We start from the raw sequence: 20,802 nt of genomic DNA on the forward strand, positions 1-20,802 counted from the left end.
TCTCACATCAATCACCATGCATTTATTAACCTTGAAGGAGATAGTATAGATATTACAAATATTATGATCTCATTTTATAGATAAGAGAACTGAGATTCTGAAAGACAGCATGACTTGCCCATGGTCACACAGACATTAAGTGTCTGTGGCAGGATTCAAAGCAAAAATCCATTGTTCTTTTCCACTCAAGCTCAGAGATTCTGGCATCAGAAGAACACATAAACAGCATACAAGAGAGACTCGCCCAGAGTATCCAATTATTAGAGCCCATCAGTTAACAAGCACTTATTACTGTTGTGCATGGCTTTGAGGATATAAATACAAAGGTAAGACAGTCCCTGACCCCAAAGAGCTCACATTCTTCCAGGAACATACAGTATGTTCATATATAAGTAAATACAAAATATGTAGAAAATGAAATGATAGGGAGAGTACTAACAACTGGGAGAATCAGGAAAGGCTCCTGTAGTAGTAGTAGATGACGTGAGCTAAATCTTAAAGTAAGAATTCCAAGAGATGGAGGTGAGTAGGGAGAGCATTTCAAAAATGGAAGATAAGATCAGAGCTTATGAGGAGGCATAATATCTAATCAGCCTGGGAAAATAGAGTGGAGTCAGATCATTAATGGCACACAAAACTGGGGTAGCCCTTCTCCCATTATCCAATAACATTAATGAGTTAGCTAGGCTTAGTTTTAAGAGAAGAATATTTACTAAGGTACTAGTAATAAGTTAAAAAAGAAAAACAACCTTCCACTTCACCAAAGTCTGTGACATGCTTTCCCATCAGGCCATGGAGGGTCCAAGGGAAGGTACATGAAGCAAAGGGACACATTATTTATCTGTTCCCACCACCTTCCTTCATGGGATAATCATGAAGTTTCCTCAGGTGAGGGTTTTTCTTCTGGGCACCTTATAATGTCAGAAAAGCTATATTTTCACAATGTATCAAGTTTGTCTTCAGTTTCCAATTTCATCAGCTATCCCAAGAGCCCTGCTAGGACTAAGACACCAATGAGAAGTCAGTCTTCTGGCCCACTGAAGTTCAATAGATCCTTCTTTAGGCAACAAGGAGGCCAAGACCAAGACCAAAATCAAGACCAGGACAGAGACCAAAATCAAGACCAGGACTGAGAGCAAAATCAAGAGCAAGACCAAAACCAGGGCTCTTCTTCTTCTTGCCCTTCCCCTTCCTCACCCAAAACATTGAGTCTCAAAGGTTTAACTGGAAGGCTTCTACTAAAAGGTGTTAGATACCTGAATCTCTGGGTTCTCAACTTTTTTACTTTATTTAAACACACACACACACACACACACACACACACACACACCCCACATGGCCAAGTTTCCTTAACCAATCTCAACACACTACCTGTACTGCATCACTATAATTGATCTAATAGCTTTTGAGGATATCTAAATTGATCATATTTGCATTTAGTCTAAAGCCAATGATTTATACATTCATTTCAGAAGTGTTCTCACATGGTTAAGTTATCAATTATTTTATCATTTACCTTAAGTAGACTGGGGGAATTGATTGAATCAATAAATTCCAACTTTTACACCAAGTAAAGAAGTTTGTATTTCATGATCTAGGCAATGGGGAGACATTGAAGCTTCCTGAGTAGGGGTGTAATAAATGATCTAGTCAGATCTATATTTTAGGAAGATCGGTTTTGCAGCTATTTTGGAGGATGGTTTGGATGGGGGAAGGCTGGTGGCAGGGAGATGAATGAGGAATCTGCTGCAATTATAGACATTAGGAGAGACGAGAGCCTCAATTAGGGTGGTTGTGGTATGTAGAGAAGTGGATGTGTGCAAGAGATACTAAGGAGATAGAACCCATGCCGTTCAGCCTTGCCTGCAGATCTCATCTGGTCCCTCCCTTGGTTCATGCTCTCATATCTCAGCTCTCAGAATCTCACGGAAATCACGGCCAGTTAGTTCTCCAAGAATACACTAATATCTTTACCTTTGATCTGCTTCGTTCAAGAATTCAAGCTACTAAAGTGATAATCAGAAGGGAGAAGGCAATAATCTCACCTTACAGTAACTGTATTCAATTACATGGCATAGAAGCAGCTTCTTATGATAGATTCCCACATATACCTTGCAACACTCTTTTCTACTTTTCTTCCTCTGACTGTGCTTCTCTCCCTTCAACATACTGCTGAGAAAGAAAAGCAGAGAGAAAAAGGATAAGAGGGGTGGGGAGAAGGGTGACAGTCATAAGGAGGGACAAAAACTCACAGTTGTGAGCAATTAAACAGAATTCAGAACTGTACAGTCTTTGAGGTGAACAGAAAGTAGGGAAGAAGGAAAGAAAAAACAAACTCTCACCTGGGTTTCAGCTCAATACAGTGATCCTAAGGGTCTAAGACCTCTCTTTGTTGGGTAGGAGTAGGAAGCAAATGTCCACCTGAACTGAATCCTCAAATTAGTGCTTTTGAAGGCATTTCTGCATCCATTCAATATGATAGGGTCATGAGAATGTCTTAGGAGACAAAATGGACAATTGCTCACGATTTGAAAAGGGTGAACGGCAGAAAATGTTACCATTAAAAATAGCACAATATTAGCTCATCTACTCTATGAGATGTTAGGTCTAAGAAAGGGCAGCTGTTCAGATTCTTTGTAGATTCTGAGTCATCAAAAGCTGTGGAAAAACATCATGTGATACGCCCACCTAAATTAGAGCACCTAGACTACGGCGTATAAGAGGGATTCTCAGTGAAAACATCTCTGGCTCAAAGCCCATCAAAAAGATGGGCTCTGGGCTAAGAATATGTGTACCTCATGAAAATTAGGAAAGAACATGCTAGATGCAAAACATGCTGATCTGATCAAGGCTTTAAACTAAAAATAGAGGGCAGAGAAAAATGCCCAGAAAAAATTCAAACTAGCTCCTATGAGAAACAACAGGTATAACACTGAAAGAATACCAGTGAAGAATATACTCAGGAGAATATTTGCAGCTCATTCATAGGAGAGAATAATTACATGAGGACTGGGAATAAGACTTATAATCTCATAATTATATTTCAGCAAATAGAAGATTAGTAATATACAAAAGTGAATCTGACATATTAATACAAGCTTCATTCAACAAGGATGTAGAGCACCGTACTAGATACTGGAGAAAATATGACAAGTTCCTTCTTGCTGTGGAAAAATGGCTAGTCATGCTCCCCAACAGCTGACCAACTTCTACTCAGAAGGCAACTGAGTCAATCTAGCTGAAGCAGCAAATCCCCTTGAGGGAGAGAAAGAAGATGGCAAATGCCATGAAAGTTAAGCCACCACCAACAATCAAGTTGACTACTACCTGGCCTCAAACTCCAATAGTCTTAGGAATAGACCACAGGTTTTGCTTGTAGTTTGGGCCCCACAGTTATCAATGAAAGAAATCACTCAGAGAATGGATGAGAAAAAAATCTATATACTCTGGCTACAAATATGTAAATGAAAAGAACATAAGAAAGCTGAATTCTGAGTATTTGTAATAATCAATCTTAGTCCTAGGATACAGATAATATATGTATACTTCTTTTGGGAAGGGTTGGGGTTCAGTATGTTGTGTGTGTGTGTGTGTGTGTGTGTGTGTGTGTGTAACCAGATTTGTTCATTGTGTATAAGTTTTAATTTGTTGTTCTTGCTATTTCTATTGTTGTAACAAGGGAGGGAGTTGAGTGAAAAGGTTAAATATCTGCAAATGACATATGTTAACCAGAAGCATCAATAAAACTTTTCTTTAAAAAGTGAAAGGAAAATAAACTGCAACCTACTTATGCTTGCCATATATCTCTTCATCATCCTTTGGGTCACTTGCATGCTTAGTCTTTGGAGACTGTGGTATTCCAAAAACCACCAATATTTCACACAAGGGGTATTAAAAAATATGGTGTTATGTGTCAGGGAGAAGTCTTAAAAAAGACGGAAATAGTCCAAAAGAGAGGTCACCAGGAGGGTGAGCAGACTGGAGAAAAAAACTCAGTGAAAGGAAGTAGGGATGCTAGCCTGTAGAAAAGAAGTCTTAGAAGGGATTTACAATGGAAGAGAAATTAGACTTGCACTGCTTGACCCCTGATAGCAGAAATAGGAATAATAGGTTAAAGTTGCAAAGTGCTAAATTTAGGTTTGATATATGAAAAAAAGCTCTTAAAAATTCAAATTATCCAAAAATGCAATGAACTTCTCAGGGAGACAAAATTCTCTCTCTCTCACTGTAGATTTTCTTCCAGTGATTACTTGTTGGATATGCTGTATATGGTATTCTTGGTTGGGTAAAATTGAACTGGATATTCTCTCAGATCCATCCTGGCTCTTTCATTCTATGATCGTGAAAGAAACTCAGAAATTTACCAAATGGGGTAGAGCCAAGATGGTGGAGTAGAAAGATGGACCTGTAGAAACTCCTCCACAAAGACCATAAAATACTTGTAAAAAATGACTCTAAACAAATTCTAGAGCAGCAGAAGCCACAACATGACAGAGTGAAAAAGATTTCCAACCCAATACAGCCTGGAAGGCCGACAGGAAAAGTCTATCACACCTAGAGCAGAGCAGAGCACAGTCCAGCATGGGCCATGTGGCACAGCTGGGATAGGACCCAGAACAGGCCTCAGGGAGCCACCAGCAGCAGCTGCAATTCCCAGATTCCTCAACCAGCAAACGCCAAAGACAGCTTCAAAGATCAATAAGAAAATTTCTTCATCCAAGAGAAGGGAAGGTGGTCTAGACTGCCAGCAGCAGCCACTGCAGTGTCAGCATCCATTTTTGGAGCTCTCCGCCAAAAGCCCCTGGGGGAATTGAGCTGCTGATCTGAATCTCAGCCCTGAGCATGGCCCTGGGGTGAGGAGGGGTGCTGGCCTAGTAGAGCTGGAGGCAGTTGTGGAGAGGGAATTCTATTCACAGATTCTGGGCAAAAAAGTTTTTGGTTGCTCCCAGACCAGTGCTCAGGCCAGGAGAGGAGTAAACTCCTCTCCCTTGATTGTGACACTTTGGAGGAACTAAGAACTTACATGTCCCCAGAGTATACCTTCCTCTTGACAAAGGATTCAAAAGTCAAGTAACTGGCTGGGAAAATACCCAAAAAAGGGGGGGTGGGGGGATAAGACTATAGAAGGTTACTTTCTTGGTGAACAGGTATTTTCTTCTATCCTTTCAGATGAAGAAGAACAATGCATACCCCCAGAGGCTTCTGCATCCAAAACCTCCAAAGTAAATATGCAATGGTCTCAGGCCATGGAAGAGCTCAAAAAGAATTTTGAAAATTAAGTAAGAGAAGTGGAGGAAAAATTGGAAAGAGAAATGAGAGCAATGCAAGAAAATCATGAAAAGTGAGTCAACAGCTTGCTAAAGGACACCCAAAAAAATGCTGAAGAAAATAACACTTTTAAAAATAGGATAACTCAATTGGCAAAAGAGATCCAAAAAGCCAATGAAGAGAAGAATACTTTAAAAAGTAGAATTAGCCAAATGGAAAAGGAGGTTCAAAAGGTCACTGAAGGAAATAGTTCTCCAAAAATTAGAATGTAACAGATGGAAGCTAATGACTTCATGAGAAACCAAGAAATTACAAAACAAAACCAAAAGAATGAAAAAATAGAAAATAATGTGAAATATCTCATTGGAAAAACAAATGACCTGGAAAATAGATCCAGGAGAGATAATTTAAAAATTATGGGACTACCTGAAAGCCATGATCAAAAAAAGAGCTTAGACATCATCTTTCATGAAATTATCTAGGAAAACTACCCTGATATTCTAGAAACACAGGGCAAAATAAATATTGAAAGAATCCACTGATCACTTCCTGAAAGAGACATGAAAAGAGAAACTCTTAGGAATATTGTAGACAAATTCCAGAGTTCTCAGATCAAGAAAAAAATACTGCAAGCAGCTAGAAAGAAACAATTCCAGTATTGTAGAAATACAATCAGGATAACACAAGATCTGGCAGCTTCTACATTAAGGGACTGAAGGACTTGGAATATGATATTCCAGAAGTCAAAGGAACTAGGATTAAAACCAAGAATCACCTACCCAGCAAAACTGAGTATTTTCAGTGGAAAAAAAATGGTCATTCAATGAAGTAGACGACTTTCAAGCATTCTTGATGAAAAGATCATAACTGAATAGAAAATTTGACTTTCAGACACAAGAATCAGAGAAGCATGGAAAGGTAAACAGGAAAGAGAAATCATAAGAGACTTTCTAAAGTTGAACTGTTTCCATTCCTACATGGAAAGATAATATTTGTAACTCTTGAGACTTTTCTCAATATTTGGGTAGTTGAAGGGATTATACACACACACACACACACACACACACACACACACATACACACACACATATAGACAGAGAGCACAAGGTGAGTGGAATAAGAAGGGATGACATCTAAAAAAATAAAATTAAGGGGTGAGAGAGGAATATATTGGGAGGAGAAAGGGAGAAATTGAGTGGGGCAAACTATCTCACATAAAAGAAGCAAGAAAAAGCTTTTTCAATAGAGGAGAAAAGGGAGGAGGTGAGAGGGAAAAAGTGAAGTTTACTCTCTTCACATTTGGTTTAAGGAGGGAGTAAAATGCTCACTCAATTTGGTATGAAAATCTTTCTTGCATTACAGGAAAGTAGGGGAGAAGGGGACAAGTGGGGAAGAGGGGATGATAGAAGGGAAGGCAAATGGGGGGAGGGAGTAATTAGAAGTAAACACTTTTGGGGAGGGACAAGGTCAAAAGAGAGAAGAGAATAAATGGGGGGCAGGATAGGCTGGAGGGAAATATAGTTAATCTTGCACAACATGACTATTATGGAAGTCTTTTGCAAAACTACACATATATTCCCCATATTGAATTGCTTGCCTTCTCAGTAGGGATGGGTGGGAAGTGAGGAAGGGAGAGAAGTTGGAATTCAAAGTATTTGAAATGAATGTTGAGAATTGTTTTTGTATACAACTGGGAAATAAGAAATATAGGTAATGGGGTATAGAAATCTATCTTACCCTACAAGAAAAGAGAGAAGAAGGGGACAAGGAAAGGGAGGGGTGTGATAGAAGGGGTAATCAGAATGCAAGGTGTTATGGGGTGGGGGAAGGGGAGAGACGGGGAGAAAATTTGGAACTCAAAATTTTGTGGAAATGGATGTTGAAAACTAAAAATAAATAAATAGACATTAAAAAAAAGAAAGAAAGAATATGGAAAAGCCAAAAAAAAAAAAAAGAAATTTTCCAAATGAAATTCAATCGACTTATTCTCCATCTGGAATAGTCAACTATTAGATGTGGCTTCCAAAGACTGTGATCTCCTAGGAAGGAGAAGATCTGCCCAGTTCTGAAACTCTGCCTTAGGACTGAGTTGTTCTGATTGACTACAAACTCATCTAATCTGGTGTTTCTTAAACTTTTTCCACTTGTGGCTACTTTTTGCCTGAGAAATTTTTATGTGATCCTGGGTATATAAGTATATAAAATAGGTACATGTATCAAACATTACTGATAAAAAATTACAAAGAAATTTACTTTGAAACAATTCTTGGTGTATATATAATTTTACCACTTATTAAAGATGAAAGCAAATTTGTACACTAATGAGATGGATGTGCTTGTTTATTTTTACATAAAAAATTAAATCTTGGTGGGATATTTGATACTGCAGGACACAGAGCATCTTCAACATTTTTCAGAGATGGTTGACATTTTGATTTTATAATTATCAATACTCTGTTCTGAATTAAGGCTACAGTGAAGTCATGTAATGTAACATGGGCAAGAACTTTTAAAAACACCTCAGATTCATTACATATTTGATATTGATTTAATTTTTGGTTGTTGCACATTCAGAAACCTTTTCATGTTGTCAAAATTTTTAAGATACCCACATTCAGTTATGCAACCCCATATGGGGTGGAGACCCACAGTTTAAGACATGTGGATCTAATCCACTATATCTTGCCGGATAACTATGCTTCACACATCATATAGCCCTCTACTAAGAAACGGGAGTTTGTCTTGGATTTTGTCATCCTAGAAAAACTCTGAAAATGGACTCTTGTGTGGTTTTAGTTATAATCCATGTAACTTCCCACAGCAAAAATATTTTTTCCTAGACCAAAATACTACTTCCTTATATAATATATATTATTGCACTCTACTAGAATATAACCTCCTTGAGGCAGGGACTGTTTCATTTTTGTATTTTTATCCACAATGCTTAGCACAGTTCCTGGTACATGGTAGGTATTTAATATTTTTTTTTACCTTATTAATTCATCTACAATGCTTGTCCTAGATGTTGTTATAATTCTTCAATGGGTTGACCCTCAAACTTCATGTTACAGTTTAAACAGTAGCCACTTCTTTTTTTTCCTGTATAGATTGTTAGACTGATTTCTTTTATGTAATTATGGATCTCATTAAAGAGTTTTCTCTAATTTCCTGTGGTCTAATATAAATGGCACAATATCAACTGTGAACAGAATCTTCTGGAGGGCTTCCTTATTCATATGAGATGACTCCTCCATCTTTCTTTTTCTTCACAGAAGCACTTTAATAGCAAGATTGCATCTTCAGCAAATAATTTGATAAACCATCCATCCAGACTGGGTATAGTTATCACAATGACTGGGCTCAACATGTTATTCAACTTGTCAATATCAAGAATTCCAAGTTCCCCATGAAATGGAACAAGCCAGCATCTCTTACCATTAAACATAAACTATGGGTTAACGGATAACTTCTGACTGTGCCCTTGATTAGCAGAGAGCCAGTCATATGTCATCTGGCTGACATAGCTCAGATAGTAGCACTGAAGGTTTGTGAAACTCCTTACTATGCACTGTCTCATTAAATCCCTACAATAATCCTGTGAGATAGGTGTTATCACTTGTTCCACTTTATACAGAAGGAAATAGATTGAGTGAGGTTAAGTGATTTTTACTCTGTCACAGAATGTTCGAGGCAGGATTTGAATCCACTTCTTGAAACCAAGCCCAGCCAGAACACACACAACATTTATCAATTGTTTGTAGTCTTATATAGGAATGGTTTATCGTACTCCAAAACAATAACAATAGTAACATCAAAGATCACTAATCACAGATCACCATAACAGACATAATGATAATGAAAAAATTTGAAATATTGTGAGAATTACCAAAATATGACACAGAGACACAATGGGAACTCATGCTATCAGAAAAAATGGTACCAATAGACACGTTTGATGTGGGGTTGCCACAAACCTTCAATCTGTAAAAAATGTAATATCTGCAAAATGCAATAAAATGAGCTATATTTGTATGTATATCATTGTGTTGACAGTTCTTTGTTAATCCAGACTGGTATTTCTCTCATGTCTCTTCTTTGAATTGCATCTGATTTTAATCACCAGTCTTCATGCTAATCCACTGAGGAATTAGATGGTTTTTTCCTACTTCTTTGCAAGAAACCTCTTGATTCTGAAAGTCATGTGAGAAGATCACCATAATGCCTACACCATAATGGTGGGATGAGCTAAAAAAGGATCCTTGAGCTACAGCATTCTACACAGGAAATCTGAGATGACATTTCCAAATTAATTTCATGACAGTTCATCTCCATTTTATGCCTCCCTAGACATTAATAAGCACAGTCATTTAATAGAGCTAAAGCTTTAGTTGCATTTAGCAAGGAATATTGTTAGGATTGGAACATACACATGACAGACTATTTGTTAGAGAACTTTTATGACCGAGGTAGGAGCAGTGCTCACTTTGCCATAACAGTAGTCAAGAAAATGATGATTATTTGGTGAGAACAATTTAGGAAAAGACTGCTTCAGTTTGGGTGACCCTGGCTTCTCAAAGATTATGCTAGTAAAGCATAAATTCTGGCACATTCTACAATTCTATAAAGGCTTCAGATGTAACCCTGGAAACAGATTGTGTCTACTTATCACAGATAAGACTAGTTAACTATGTAGAGTTTCATTACCAGGATTGGCTAGGTATTTGACGATGATATTTTTGACCATGACAATCCATGAAGCTATTGACTTTTGCAGAAAGATAGTAATTTTATACAGTAAGAAGGTCATCTATACAAGATTCATTCTATCCTAATGAGAAAGAGGTAAATAACTAAAAAGCCAGTTAACATAAGAAACTTTTTCTGTCTTTTTGCAATTTGATTAGTTTTTCTTTTTTAAAAAAAAAATACTTTCTCTGCCTTTACATATGGATATGCCATCTTTAAAAGTCACCATGATAGAGAGAGTTGCCTTGAATTCATAAACACCTGGGTTCCAATTCATCTTCTGACAATACTATGTGACTATGATCAAGAGAGCTAGGTGGTTTAGTAGATAGAGAGTTGGGGCTGAAGTCAAGAAGTTCAGGGTTCAGATTAGACTTCAGAGATTGTCTGTGTGGCCCTGGACAAGTAACTTAATCTCTGCTTCAGTTTCTTCATCTGTCAAATGAGGATAATACTAGCAACTACCTCCTAGAGTTGTTGTGAGGATCAAATGAGATAATAATTACAAAAGCACTTAGCATAGCACTTGGTACATAGTAAGTACTATGCTAGCTATTATCATCATCATTGTCATTATCATCAACATTATCACCATCATTATTACATTTAATGCCTCAGTACCCCAGGCACTGAGTTCATTTCTAAGTCTATGAGTTATAATTACAGACTTGCATAAATGAAAGTTTTCCACACTTTGAATCCATCACATTGATAAAATTATTACTCCAAATTGTTTTTAAATGCTTTTGTTGTCAACCTTACCTTTAGGCATAATATAGTTCTTGTGTTTATCTCAAAATACTTTTTTTAATCTGAATTTAGCTGCATCTGTTATGACAACTCAACTTCTGGCTTTTTAAGCTTTAGTAAATTTTCATCCAAATTTTTATTCTAAAACTGTGAGATTTTCTGTTTTATGTAGATTTTCTGTAGGCAACATATGATTAAGTATTGCTTTTTAATCTATTCTATAACTCTTTTATGTTTTACAGGGAGATTAAATCCATCTATATTTGTGTTTCCTTCTCTTATAGTATTCTGCATTATATTTTTCAGTAAGAAGAATGACCTTCATTAATTCATTATTCGACTAAGTCTAATTTTTATGCATACTTATGGACAATTCAAAACAGACCTACTATACCTTACTGCAACAAATTACTAACTATATTTCTTAAATTTCAACTATTACCTTATTTTAAGTTTTTCAGTGGTTTTGACTGATCCATATTTCTCACTCTCATTTTAACTATTAGTATCTCCAGATTTTCCATTCTCCATTTTTCCTTTTCCTTTTTCCTCATTTATTCATTATTTGTGATGTCTCATTTCTTCCCATTACTTGCTATTCTTTTATTGTAGTGATAATAATGTACATCTCTGCATATGTATATACATACATACTTATGTATATATTTATACATATTCTCTTCCCCTCTCCTTCCCCAAAACTCATTTGTAACCTTTAGTTCCCAATCAAGACATACTTTCTGCCTTATGAGGACCCTGAGATTTTGTTTGATTAAACCAAAGCTACTGTTGCACTGAAATTTCCCTACAGTGATTCTAGTAGCAGATCAACTTACCTAATATTTCTATTATTTTGGTGCCTCCTCCCAAAACTTGGGACAATTATAAATCATAGCAATTCTGCTATTGTTTTGCTAATCTTGTGAAACATTTACACTGAATCCCTGATTCAAAGTTGTGAAGTTCACTTAGTCTTCACTGAAGTTCATACTTGATTTGCATATTGAAGTTCATATTTAATTTGCATATAGAAGATCTTGGTTAAGACTGGCCTCATTTATTTGTAGAATCTCTGCTTCTGGTTTGATTTGCATATCAAAGGCCTGGGAAAGATTTTCTTTCTCTGGGAGAAATTTGACCTATCCTATTTAATTTCATGGAGAATATACTCTATATTCAAAGTATTTATTTCCTGAGTGCTGTACAATCATCTCAGAAAACAAGTTGTCAATATTCTACGAGTTCCATGGCACAAACACATTCTTTGAAATAACATCAATACATGTGACAATACCAAGTATGTCCTTCCTCATAACAGGTTCTTGAGATATCTGGTATATTCAATCATTTCGTTCCAGATATCAACTATCCTATTAGACAGGGAGATGAAACCATTCATTTTACTTTTTTTAGAAACTAAAATTGGATTTATTCTTGGTCAGATATATAAAAGTTGACAATTTCCTATACCAAGCCCCTGATTTTATCCCTCAAATAATCATAAAAAATTACACATCATCAATATGTGTCATTTCCTTTCTATAGCATGTTCCATAAACCATTAAAATATTTGTTGACTATAGATTTAAAAATAAACAAATTAATACCACACTATATTTTTATAGGAAAAAAGGTGACCTGCTGTGGAAAGAAATAAATAATTCCCTGTCCATTGGAATCTAGAGAAGGATTATTTGGACAATTATCAGAGATGATTAGTCAGAAAATGTACGTTATTGACCATGGTTACATGAAAATATGTTCACAACAAATTCTGAATTAATTAGGCATATTCAATTATTTCTCCATCAAGTCCTAATACTTTATGATGACCCTGGTTCTTTAAAAAGCATGCTAGTGGGGTATAGATTCTCAAAGATTTTACCAAGTTGGAAAGATGGAATGTGGGCCCCACAGTAGACAATGTCATTTTTCCAAGATATAGACAAAATATAACTAAGGGCAAAAAGGCCACAAATCACCTTCTAAAAAAGTATTTTCCTTGAAGTGATTGTTGTTACTAACAGAAGAACATGATTTCCAAATGAACAACAAAAGTAATATTAAATAAGTCATTTCCACATAAATATCATCATGAAATTAAAACTAACTCTGGCATACATGACAGAGAGATACAGGGAGAGATAGAGATGGAGGCATACATGCAAATACAGAGACACATAGATGTACAGACATGCATACACAAGATTGAATTACATATTGGAAAAAGCAACTCACTGAAAATTAAGCAACCTAGATCTTACTCCCAGATTACCACTTCCTGGCTCTGTAACCAGGGACAATCACTCTGTTCTTTAGTGAGTCTGGCTAGATGATTTCCAGAGTCCTTCACAATTCTAACAGTTGCTATTTTTACAATTACATAAAAGAGAAATTTTCCCTAAACTATGCTTATCACCATTTTCTAAATTTGATATTAGGTTCCATAAAAAAGCCTTTGTTTAGCACAGTACTTTTTTTTCTATACTGAAAGCTAAAATATATGTTTAGAAAAAAGGTTGAATACATGATCGCAAAAGGTTAACACTACCCAAAAGGAATACCAAAAGTAATAGAACTCTTTTAAAAGTTCCTTCCTTTGTTCTCCAATGCAATGTATTATATCATGGGTGCAAACTTTCAATACTTCATTTGCTATATTACAGTAAACTGGGGTACTATACAAGGATCATCTGATTTTAACCCTATTATTCCTTAGCCTAAGATTTAACAACAGTTCCAAATAAAATAATTTCTGCCTACAATTTCTCTTCCAATTGAAGGAAACTAAATTCAAGCAATACAAAAAAGCCATCTAATTATGCAAGTCTAGGCATCTTTGAAACTCAAAAGGACACTAGTTACTCTCCACATAGCACTGTTAACCTTTCTGATAATATGAAGAATTGTTTATAAGAATACTAAATCAATCAAAGCTCACTCCAGCAATTAAGCATATTAATTCACAACACTAGCAGAATACATACTCTTTTTTTCTCTTCCTCTCTATGCAACATTTCCCTCTCCTTCCGAAGTTTCTCTTCCTCCTTTTCTTTTTCCCTTCTTCTAATAATAATGTTGTACTCTAGTTTTGCTTCTTCCTCTTGATGTGTTCGCCACTGAAGAACCTAAAAAAAGTGGAAAACCATTTTAGACAACTATATAAAATTCAGAGGTCAAAATGCACACAGTGAATTTTGGAGTTACTCTCCAAGTAGTTTCTTTATCACACAAATGTTGTCAAAATTGCAAATTGATATGAACTGTATCAATGTGGTCTACAAAAATCCATGGTGTACATTTTTCTCAATAGTTCAAGGGCCTCTGCTTTCAACATTGAGGGCACTCCCTCCACCAGTGCAGATCACAATTCTTGAAGAAAGTTGCTGTGGCTGAAACTTTCATTATCCTGCAGCAATCAATCTGGTGATGAACCTCTCTGAAGTTAGCCAGGTTGGTCCTCAAAGAATAGATCTTACCAGTGTCACACAGGAAAACTTTCCAAGTTGGTAAGAATTAGCAATGCTTGTACTCTATTGATATTACTTTCAAGAAGGTAGGATCATCAATAACACAATAAACATTAGAGTAAGGTTTTAGTTAAAGATGTATATTGACATATACATATACATTGGGCACATTCTGATTGTTAAAAGGAGGTACCTGAACAAACATTAATACTTTATATTTGTTTTAATCATGACTATGATTTGTTAATGAAATTTTACCAAAAAAAGTCAGACAAGTTACAGTATATATGATGCATTATTTCATGTAAGTGCTCCCCCAAAGATTTAGGCTCTTCAGATTTTTATAAATAATTTATTTTTTTAAGATGACAGAGTAAAGGCAGAGTTTTGCCTGAGTTCTCCCAAATTCCCCTCCAAATAACGTTAAAATAATATGTCAAAATACACTCTGGAGCAGAAGAGCAAGAAAAGGATGGGGGTAGAATAATTTTCCAGCCCAAGACAACATAGAAAATGGACAAGAAAGAACATGAATGAGAATGGAACACAGTGTAACATAGGTAACACTCCAGCAAATCAGCATCAGGCCCTAGAGGTGACTGAATCAGTGGTGGTGGCAGTGACTTCCAGATATCTCAGCCTACAGAGAGTAAGGGAATTGGAAAACTAAACAGGAGATTACATGAGTAATCAAAGGCACCCAGTGCCCTTGCTGACATTGGGTGTAAGAGTCTTGTTTCATTACTCATACATGGTTCTGGATCAAAGTCCAGAGGTCCAGGTCTGGGTCCAAGGTGAGGAAGAGGACAAGCAGGAACAGCGACTCTGATCACAATTCCAGAACAGAAAAGAGTCCTTGTGGTCACTCACAGACCAGAACACAGGGCAGGAGAGCATTAACCACACCTCTCTTTAGTTCATACCACATTGAAAGAACTGAAACTGACAAACTTTCACAACTAGCTCTGAATACAGTAGCACAAAAATCCTGAAGCTTGGAACAGTGTTCCCTCTACCGTGGGAGCAAAATTCAACTTTAACAGTCAAGAAATAGACTAGGAAAATGAGCAAACATAAAAAAGAATTTATCAACAGAAAGTTACTGCAGTGACAAAGAACAAAACACAAACTAAGAAGAATACAAAATCAAAACAGTTACATGCAAAGCCTCAAAGAAAAATGTGAATTGGTCTCAGGGCCTGGAAGAGATTAAAAAAAGGATTTTAAAAATCAAATAAAAGAAGAAGAGAAAAAATGAAGAAAAGAAATAAAAGTGATAGAAGAATGAGTAGACAGGTTGGAAAAGAAGGCACAAAAAATGCTGAAGAAAATAATACCTTAAAAAAGTAGAATAAACCAAATATTAAAAGAGGCACAAAAATCCAGCAAAGAGAAGACTCTCTCAAAAAGCAGGATTAGTCTAATGGAAAAGAGATACAAAAATCCATTGATGAAAACAACTTAAAAAGTAGAATGAAGGGGAGGAGTAGGATGGTCAAATGGAAAAGGAGATACAAAACGTCATTAAGGAAAATAATTCCTTCAAAATTAGAATTGGGCAGGTGGAAGCTAATAGCTTTATGAGACATCAAGAAACAATAAAACAAAATCAAAAGAATGCAAAAATAGAAGAAAATGTGAAATATTTCATCAGAAAAACAACTGACCTGGAAAATAGATTGAGAAGAGATAATTTAAGAATTACTAAACTACCTGAAAAATATGATCAAATAAAAATTAGAAATCATATTTCAAGAAATTATCAAGAAAAACTGCCATGATATCCTAGAAACAGAGGATAAGATAGAAACTCAAAGAATCCACTGATCATCTAAACATCTCCTGAAATAGATCCAATAAGAAAACTCCCAGGAATATTATAGCCAAATTCCAGAGCTCCCAAGTCAAGGGGAAAATATTGCAAGCAGCCAGAAAGAAACAATTCTAATATCATAGAGCCACAGTCAGGATAATCCAAGATTTAGCAGCTTCTACATAAAGGATCAGAGGACTTGGAATATGATATTATGGAAGACAAAGGAACCAGGATTACAGCTACCCAGCAAAACTGAACATAATGCTTTAGGGGGAAAAATGAATGTTTAATTAAACTGAGGAATGTCCTGATGAAAAGACCAGAACTAAATAGAAAATCTGACATTCAAACACAAGACTAAAGAGAAGCATAAAAAGGTAAATGGGAAAGAAAAATCATAAGGGATTTAATAATGTTATTCTGTTTATAATATTTACTGTATTATTGTTTACATCTTACATGGAAAGAAGATACTTGTAACTCCTAAGGACTTTTTCTCTTTTAAGGAAGTTAGAAGGAGTGTGCATAGACAGAGGACACAAGCGTGAGTTAACTATGATGGGATGATATCCCCCCAAAAAACTAAACTAAACTAAGGAATGAGAAAAAGGAATGCACTGGGGGAAGAAGGAGGGGAAAGATAGAATTAGGTAAATTATCTCACACAAAAGAGGCACAAAAGAACTTTTACAATGAAGGGGAAAATGAGGAGAGGGGTGGGCAACTCTTGAACCTTACTTTCATCAGCATTAGCTCAAAGAGGGATAACATACAGTAACAGCAAACAAAATAGGACCTTTGCTATTTTTCTGGATTGAGTTTTAACCAATGAGATATGTGCATATGGGCTCTAGCCAATCAGATAAGGAGCAGAACTATATATAAAGAGAGAGCTGGTGCTGAGAAAGAAGATGTGAAGAGAGCCAGCATTGAAGGGGTGAGCCAGCATTAAGAAGAGAGCTGAGAACAGGGAGGAGACCTCTGAGAGCAGAGATATGCCCATGAGAAGGAGACTTACCACTTCTGAGAATTGTTAAAGTGAACTGAGTTGTTAACACAGAGCCTCTGGACTTTGGAGGTGAATTGAGATGACAGTGTTGGTGGTGTGTGTTAGTATTATTGTTGGTTTGTTGAGCTTTGTTTTCCCAGAGGCAGAAGCTGTGGAGTGGAGCAGTCCCCTTGAGATGAGATATGGAACAGGAGTGAACTACCTGCGTGTGAAACCAGGCAAGAGTCAGGATTGGTCAGCCCACAGAGGAATAGCCATGGAATTTGGAAGTCAACCTCCAGTTAAGACAAAAGAGGACTTTACTTGGACACTTGGTATCTACTAAGTAGATTGTTCTTACTGTGACCTAGGGGTAGACAGTGTGGTATTTTGAAAAAAGGACTTTACTTGGATACTTGGTATTGATTAAGGATGTTGCTAAGAATGTTATGCTTTACCTTTAAGAATGTTTAGTTTGTTGCTGAAAAAGTAGAAAGTCCATTATACTATGCGATTAGATTCTTGAAATTATTCACAGCAGCAGTCCTCAAGTATGCTGCTGTGATTGGCTTTATGCATACACACTAAATTGGTATAGAACTCTATCTTACCCAAAAGGGAAGTAGGAAGAGAGGGATGATAGAAAGGAGGGCAGGTTGGGAAGGCTGTGTTCATAAGCAGAACACTTTTGAGGAAGGACAGGAGGACAAGAGAGTAAGAGAAGGATAAATGGTGGAAAAACAGAATAGAGAGATAAATAGTAATCATAACTGTGGATGTAAATGGAATAAACTCACCCATGAAATGGAAACAGATAGCAGAGTAGATTGCAAAAACAAAACCCTACAATATGTTGTTTAAGAGAAACACATTTGAAGCGGAATACACAGAGCAAGTCTATTATGCTTCAGCTGAAGTTAAAGAAAGGGTTAGCAATCATGACCTTAGACAAAGCAAAAACAAAAATAAATCTAATTAAAAGAGATAAGCAAAGAAACTATATTTGCTAAAAGGTGCCATAGACAATGAAGTAATATCAATACTAAACATATATGCACTAAATGATATAGCATCCAAATTCATAAAAGAAAAGTTAAATGAGTTATGGGAGGAAATAGACAATAAAACCATACTAGTGGGGAACTTCAACTTGCTCCCTTCAGAACTAGATAGATCTACGCACAAATAAACAAGAAAGAAGTTTAAAAAAGGAATAGAATTTAGGAAAGTTAGATATGATAGACCTCTAGATAAAACTGCACACGAATAGGAAGAAAGATACATTTTTCTCAGTGGTACATGAAACCTATACAAAAAATGACTGCCTTAAGGATAAAAACTTCAAAACCAAACATAGAAAAGCAGAAATAGTAAATATATTCTTTTCACATCATAACATACTAAAAATTACATTCAATAAAGGACTGTTGAAAGAGTAAAAATTAATTGGAAAATAATCTACTCCTAAAGAATGAATGGGTCAAAGAATAAATCATACATCAATACAATCAATTATTTCATTAAGGAGAATGGCAATGATGAGAAATGTACCAAAATGTATGGAATGTAGCCAAAGCAGTACTTAGGGGGAAATTTATATCTCTGAATACTTATTACATCAATAAAATAAGGAAAGAACAAATCAATGAATTGGGCATGCAACTAAAAAAATAAACTAGAAAAATAGCCATTCCCCAATTGACAAATGGTCAAAGATTATAAATAAGCAGTTTTTAGACAAAGAAATCAAAGCTATTTGTAGTCATATTAAAAAGTTCTACATCACTATTGATTAAAGAAATTGAAATTAAAGCAACTCCAAGGTGCAACCTCACATTTGGCAGATTCCGTAATATGACAGAAAAAGTAAATTATAAATGTTGTGGGGAATGTGGGAAAATTGGTACACTAATGCATTGTTGGTAGAGTTGTGAACTGATCCAACAATTTTTTCAGAGAGCAGTTTGGAACTATCCTCAAAGGGCTACAAGTCTACATCCCCTTTGATACAGCAAAGCAATATCACTGTTAGGTCTGTATCCAAAAGAGATTTTTTCAAAAAAGGAAAAGGACCTATTTATACAAAAAAAAAGTTTTTGCAGTTCTTTTTGTAGTGGCAAAGAATTGAAAATCGAAGGAATGCCTGTCAGTTGGAGAATAGATGAATAAGTTGTGGTATGTGATTGGAATTGAATACTATTGTGCTATAAGAAATGACAAGCTGACTGATTTCAGAAAAACCTGGAAAGACTTACATGAACCAATGCAAAGTGAAATGAGCAGAACCAGGAGAATATTGTGCACAGTAAGGGCAATATTGTACAGTGATCACCTGTGGATGACTTAGCTATTCTCAGCTATATAATGAAGGATGAATAATAAAAATTGCTATCACCCTCCAGAGAATTATGAATTCTAAATGTAGATCAAATCATACTATTTTTCACATGATTTTTGTGGTCTTTTGAGGGGAGCGATCTGTGTTTTCTTTCACAACATGACCAATATGGAAATAGGTTTTGCATAACTACACATATATAAGCTATATCAATTTTTTTGCCTTCTCAGGAAGGGTAGAGGGTATATAGGGAGGGACAGAATTAGGAACTCAAATTTTCAAAACAAATATTAAAAATGTTTTGCATATATTTGGAAAAAACTAGTTAAAATTTTAAAAACTCATTTTTAACAGAAAAAAGTTGTTTATCATCCAATATCATCATGAAATATCATCAGGGCAAGGATTATTTTTTTTTAATCTCCATGTCTCCACATAGTACACACTTAACAAATGTTTGTTAAATGATTAACTGAATACATGACTAAGGAAATGCCTTCTTTTCTACCTGTGAAGATGCTCATCTCCTTTATCTGAACAGAAAACATATCAGAACCCAGATTTCTTTCTAGCTACTATCCTATTTCTCAGAAAATTCCCACGACATATGGGCTGTACTTATTCCCCTTACTTCCTACATATTTATTCCTTTCTCAGACTCCTGTAGTCTGATTTGCATTCCCAAAACCCTACTGGGACTATTCTCTCACATGTTACCAATGGCCTTTCTCACTCCTTGTGCTCCTTGACCTTTCTATCATTCTGTACTGCTGACTACAGCCTCCTGCCTAAAATTCTTTCCTTTCTTTGCTCTATGACATTGGGTTTCCTTGGTTTTCCCACTTTTCTAACAGAGCTTTCTCTTCTTCCTTTGCTGGCATCTCTTCTTCCTAGTGATCACTATATTCAAGTATCTTCTGTCTGTCCTTGGACCTCTGTCTTTTCATTTCAACACTTACTTCATTGGTGAAACTTTGTTTAGTCATGTCTATGGCTTATTAGTGAAACTTTACATAAAAGTCAGACAAGCTGCAGTACATATGATACAATGTCTTATTCTAATACTCCATTCAACATTGCTTCAACAATCACTTCCATGTGGATGACTCCCAAATCTGCATCTCCATCCCTCTTGAATTTTCAAATGCCTATATGATACATCCAGATGGAAATCAGACTAACTCTTTAAAGTTGTTTAAGTATTGTTCAAGATTGGCTGGACTCTAAAGTCTGTAATTTCCAAAATCGAATTATTTTCTCCCTAAAAATCTCTCCCTTTTCCAGTTATCCCATTCCCTTTAGTAGTACAGTTTTTTTTTCTATTATTCCGAACTTTAAGTAAATACTGGAGTTAGTTTTGACCACTACAAACACTAATCTTTCATTATCCACTAGCTCTTTCTCTGGCCCTTGAAAACATGCCAAA

The 20,802-nt window shown here is 35.8% G+C and overlaps 1 protein-coding gene across 5 annotated transcripts in view; it reads right to left on the bottom strand.

The window, feature by feature from the left end:
- CCDC148 (coiled-coil domain containing 148) overlaps positions 1-20,802 on the bottom strand; it is a 300,035-nt gene that overhangs the window by 74,725 nt on the left and 204,508 nt on the right. For all 5 annotated transcript variants that reach the window (XM_072612054.1, XM_072612057.1, XM_072612056.1 and 2 more), the window contains one exon: positions 13,752-13,892. In XM_072612054.1, the coding sequence (XP_072468155.1) occupies positions 13,752-13,892 (141 nt within the window). The remainder of the gene's footprint in view (positions 1-13,751; positions 13,893-20,802) is intronic.

The sequence above is a fragment of the Notamacropus eugenii genome, chromosome 5 (genome assembly GCF_028372415.1).
Source record: "Notamacropus eugenii isolate mMacEug1 chromosome 5, mMacEug1.pri_v2, whole genome shotgun sequence".
Taxonomy (NCBI): Eukaryota; Metazoa; Chordata; class Mammalia; order Diprotodontia; family Macropodidae; genus Notamacropus; species Notamacropus eugenii.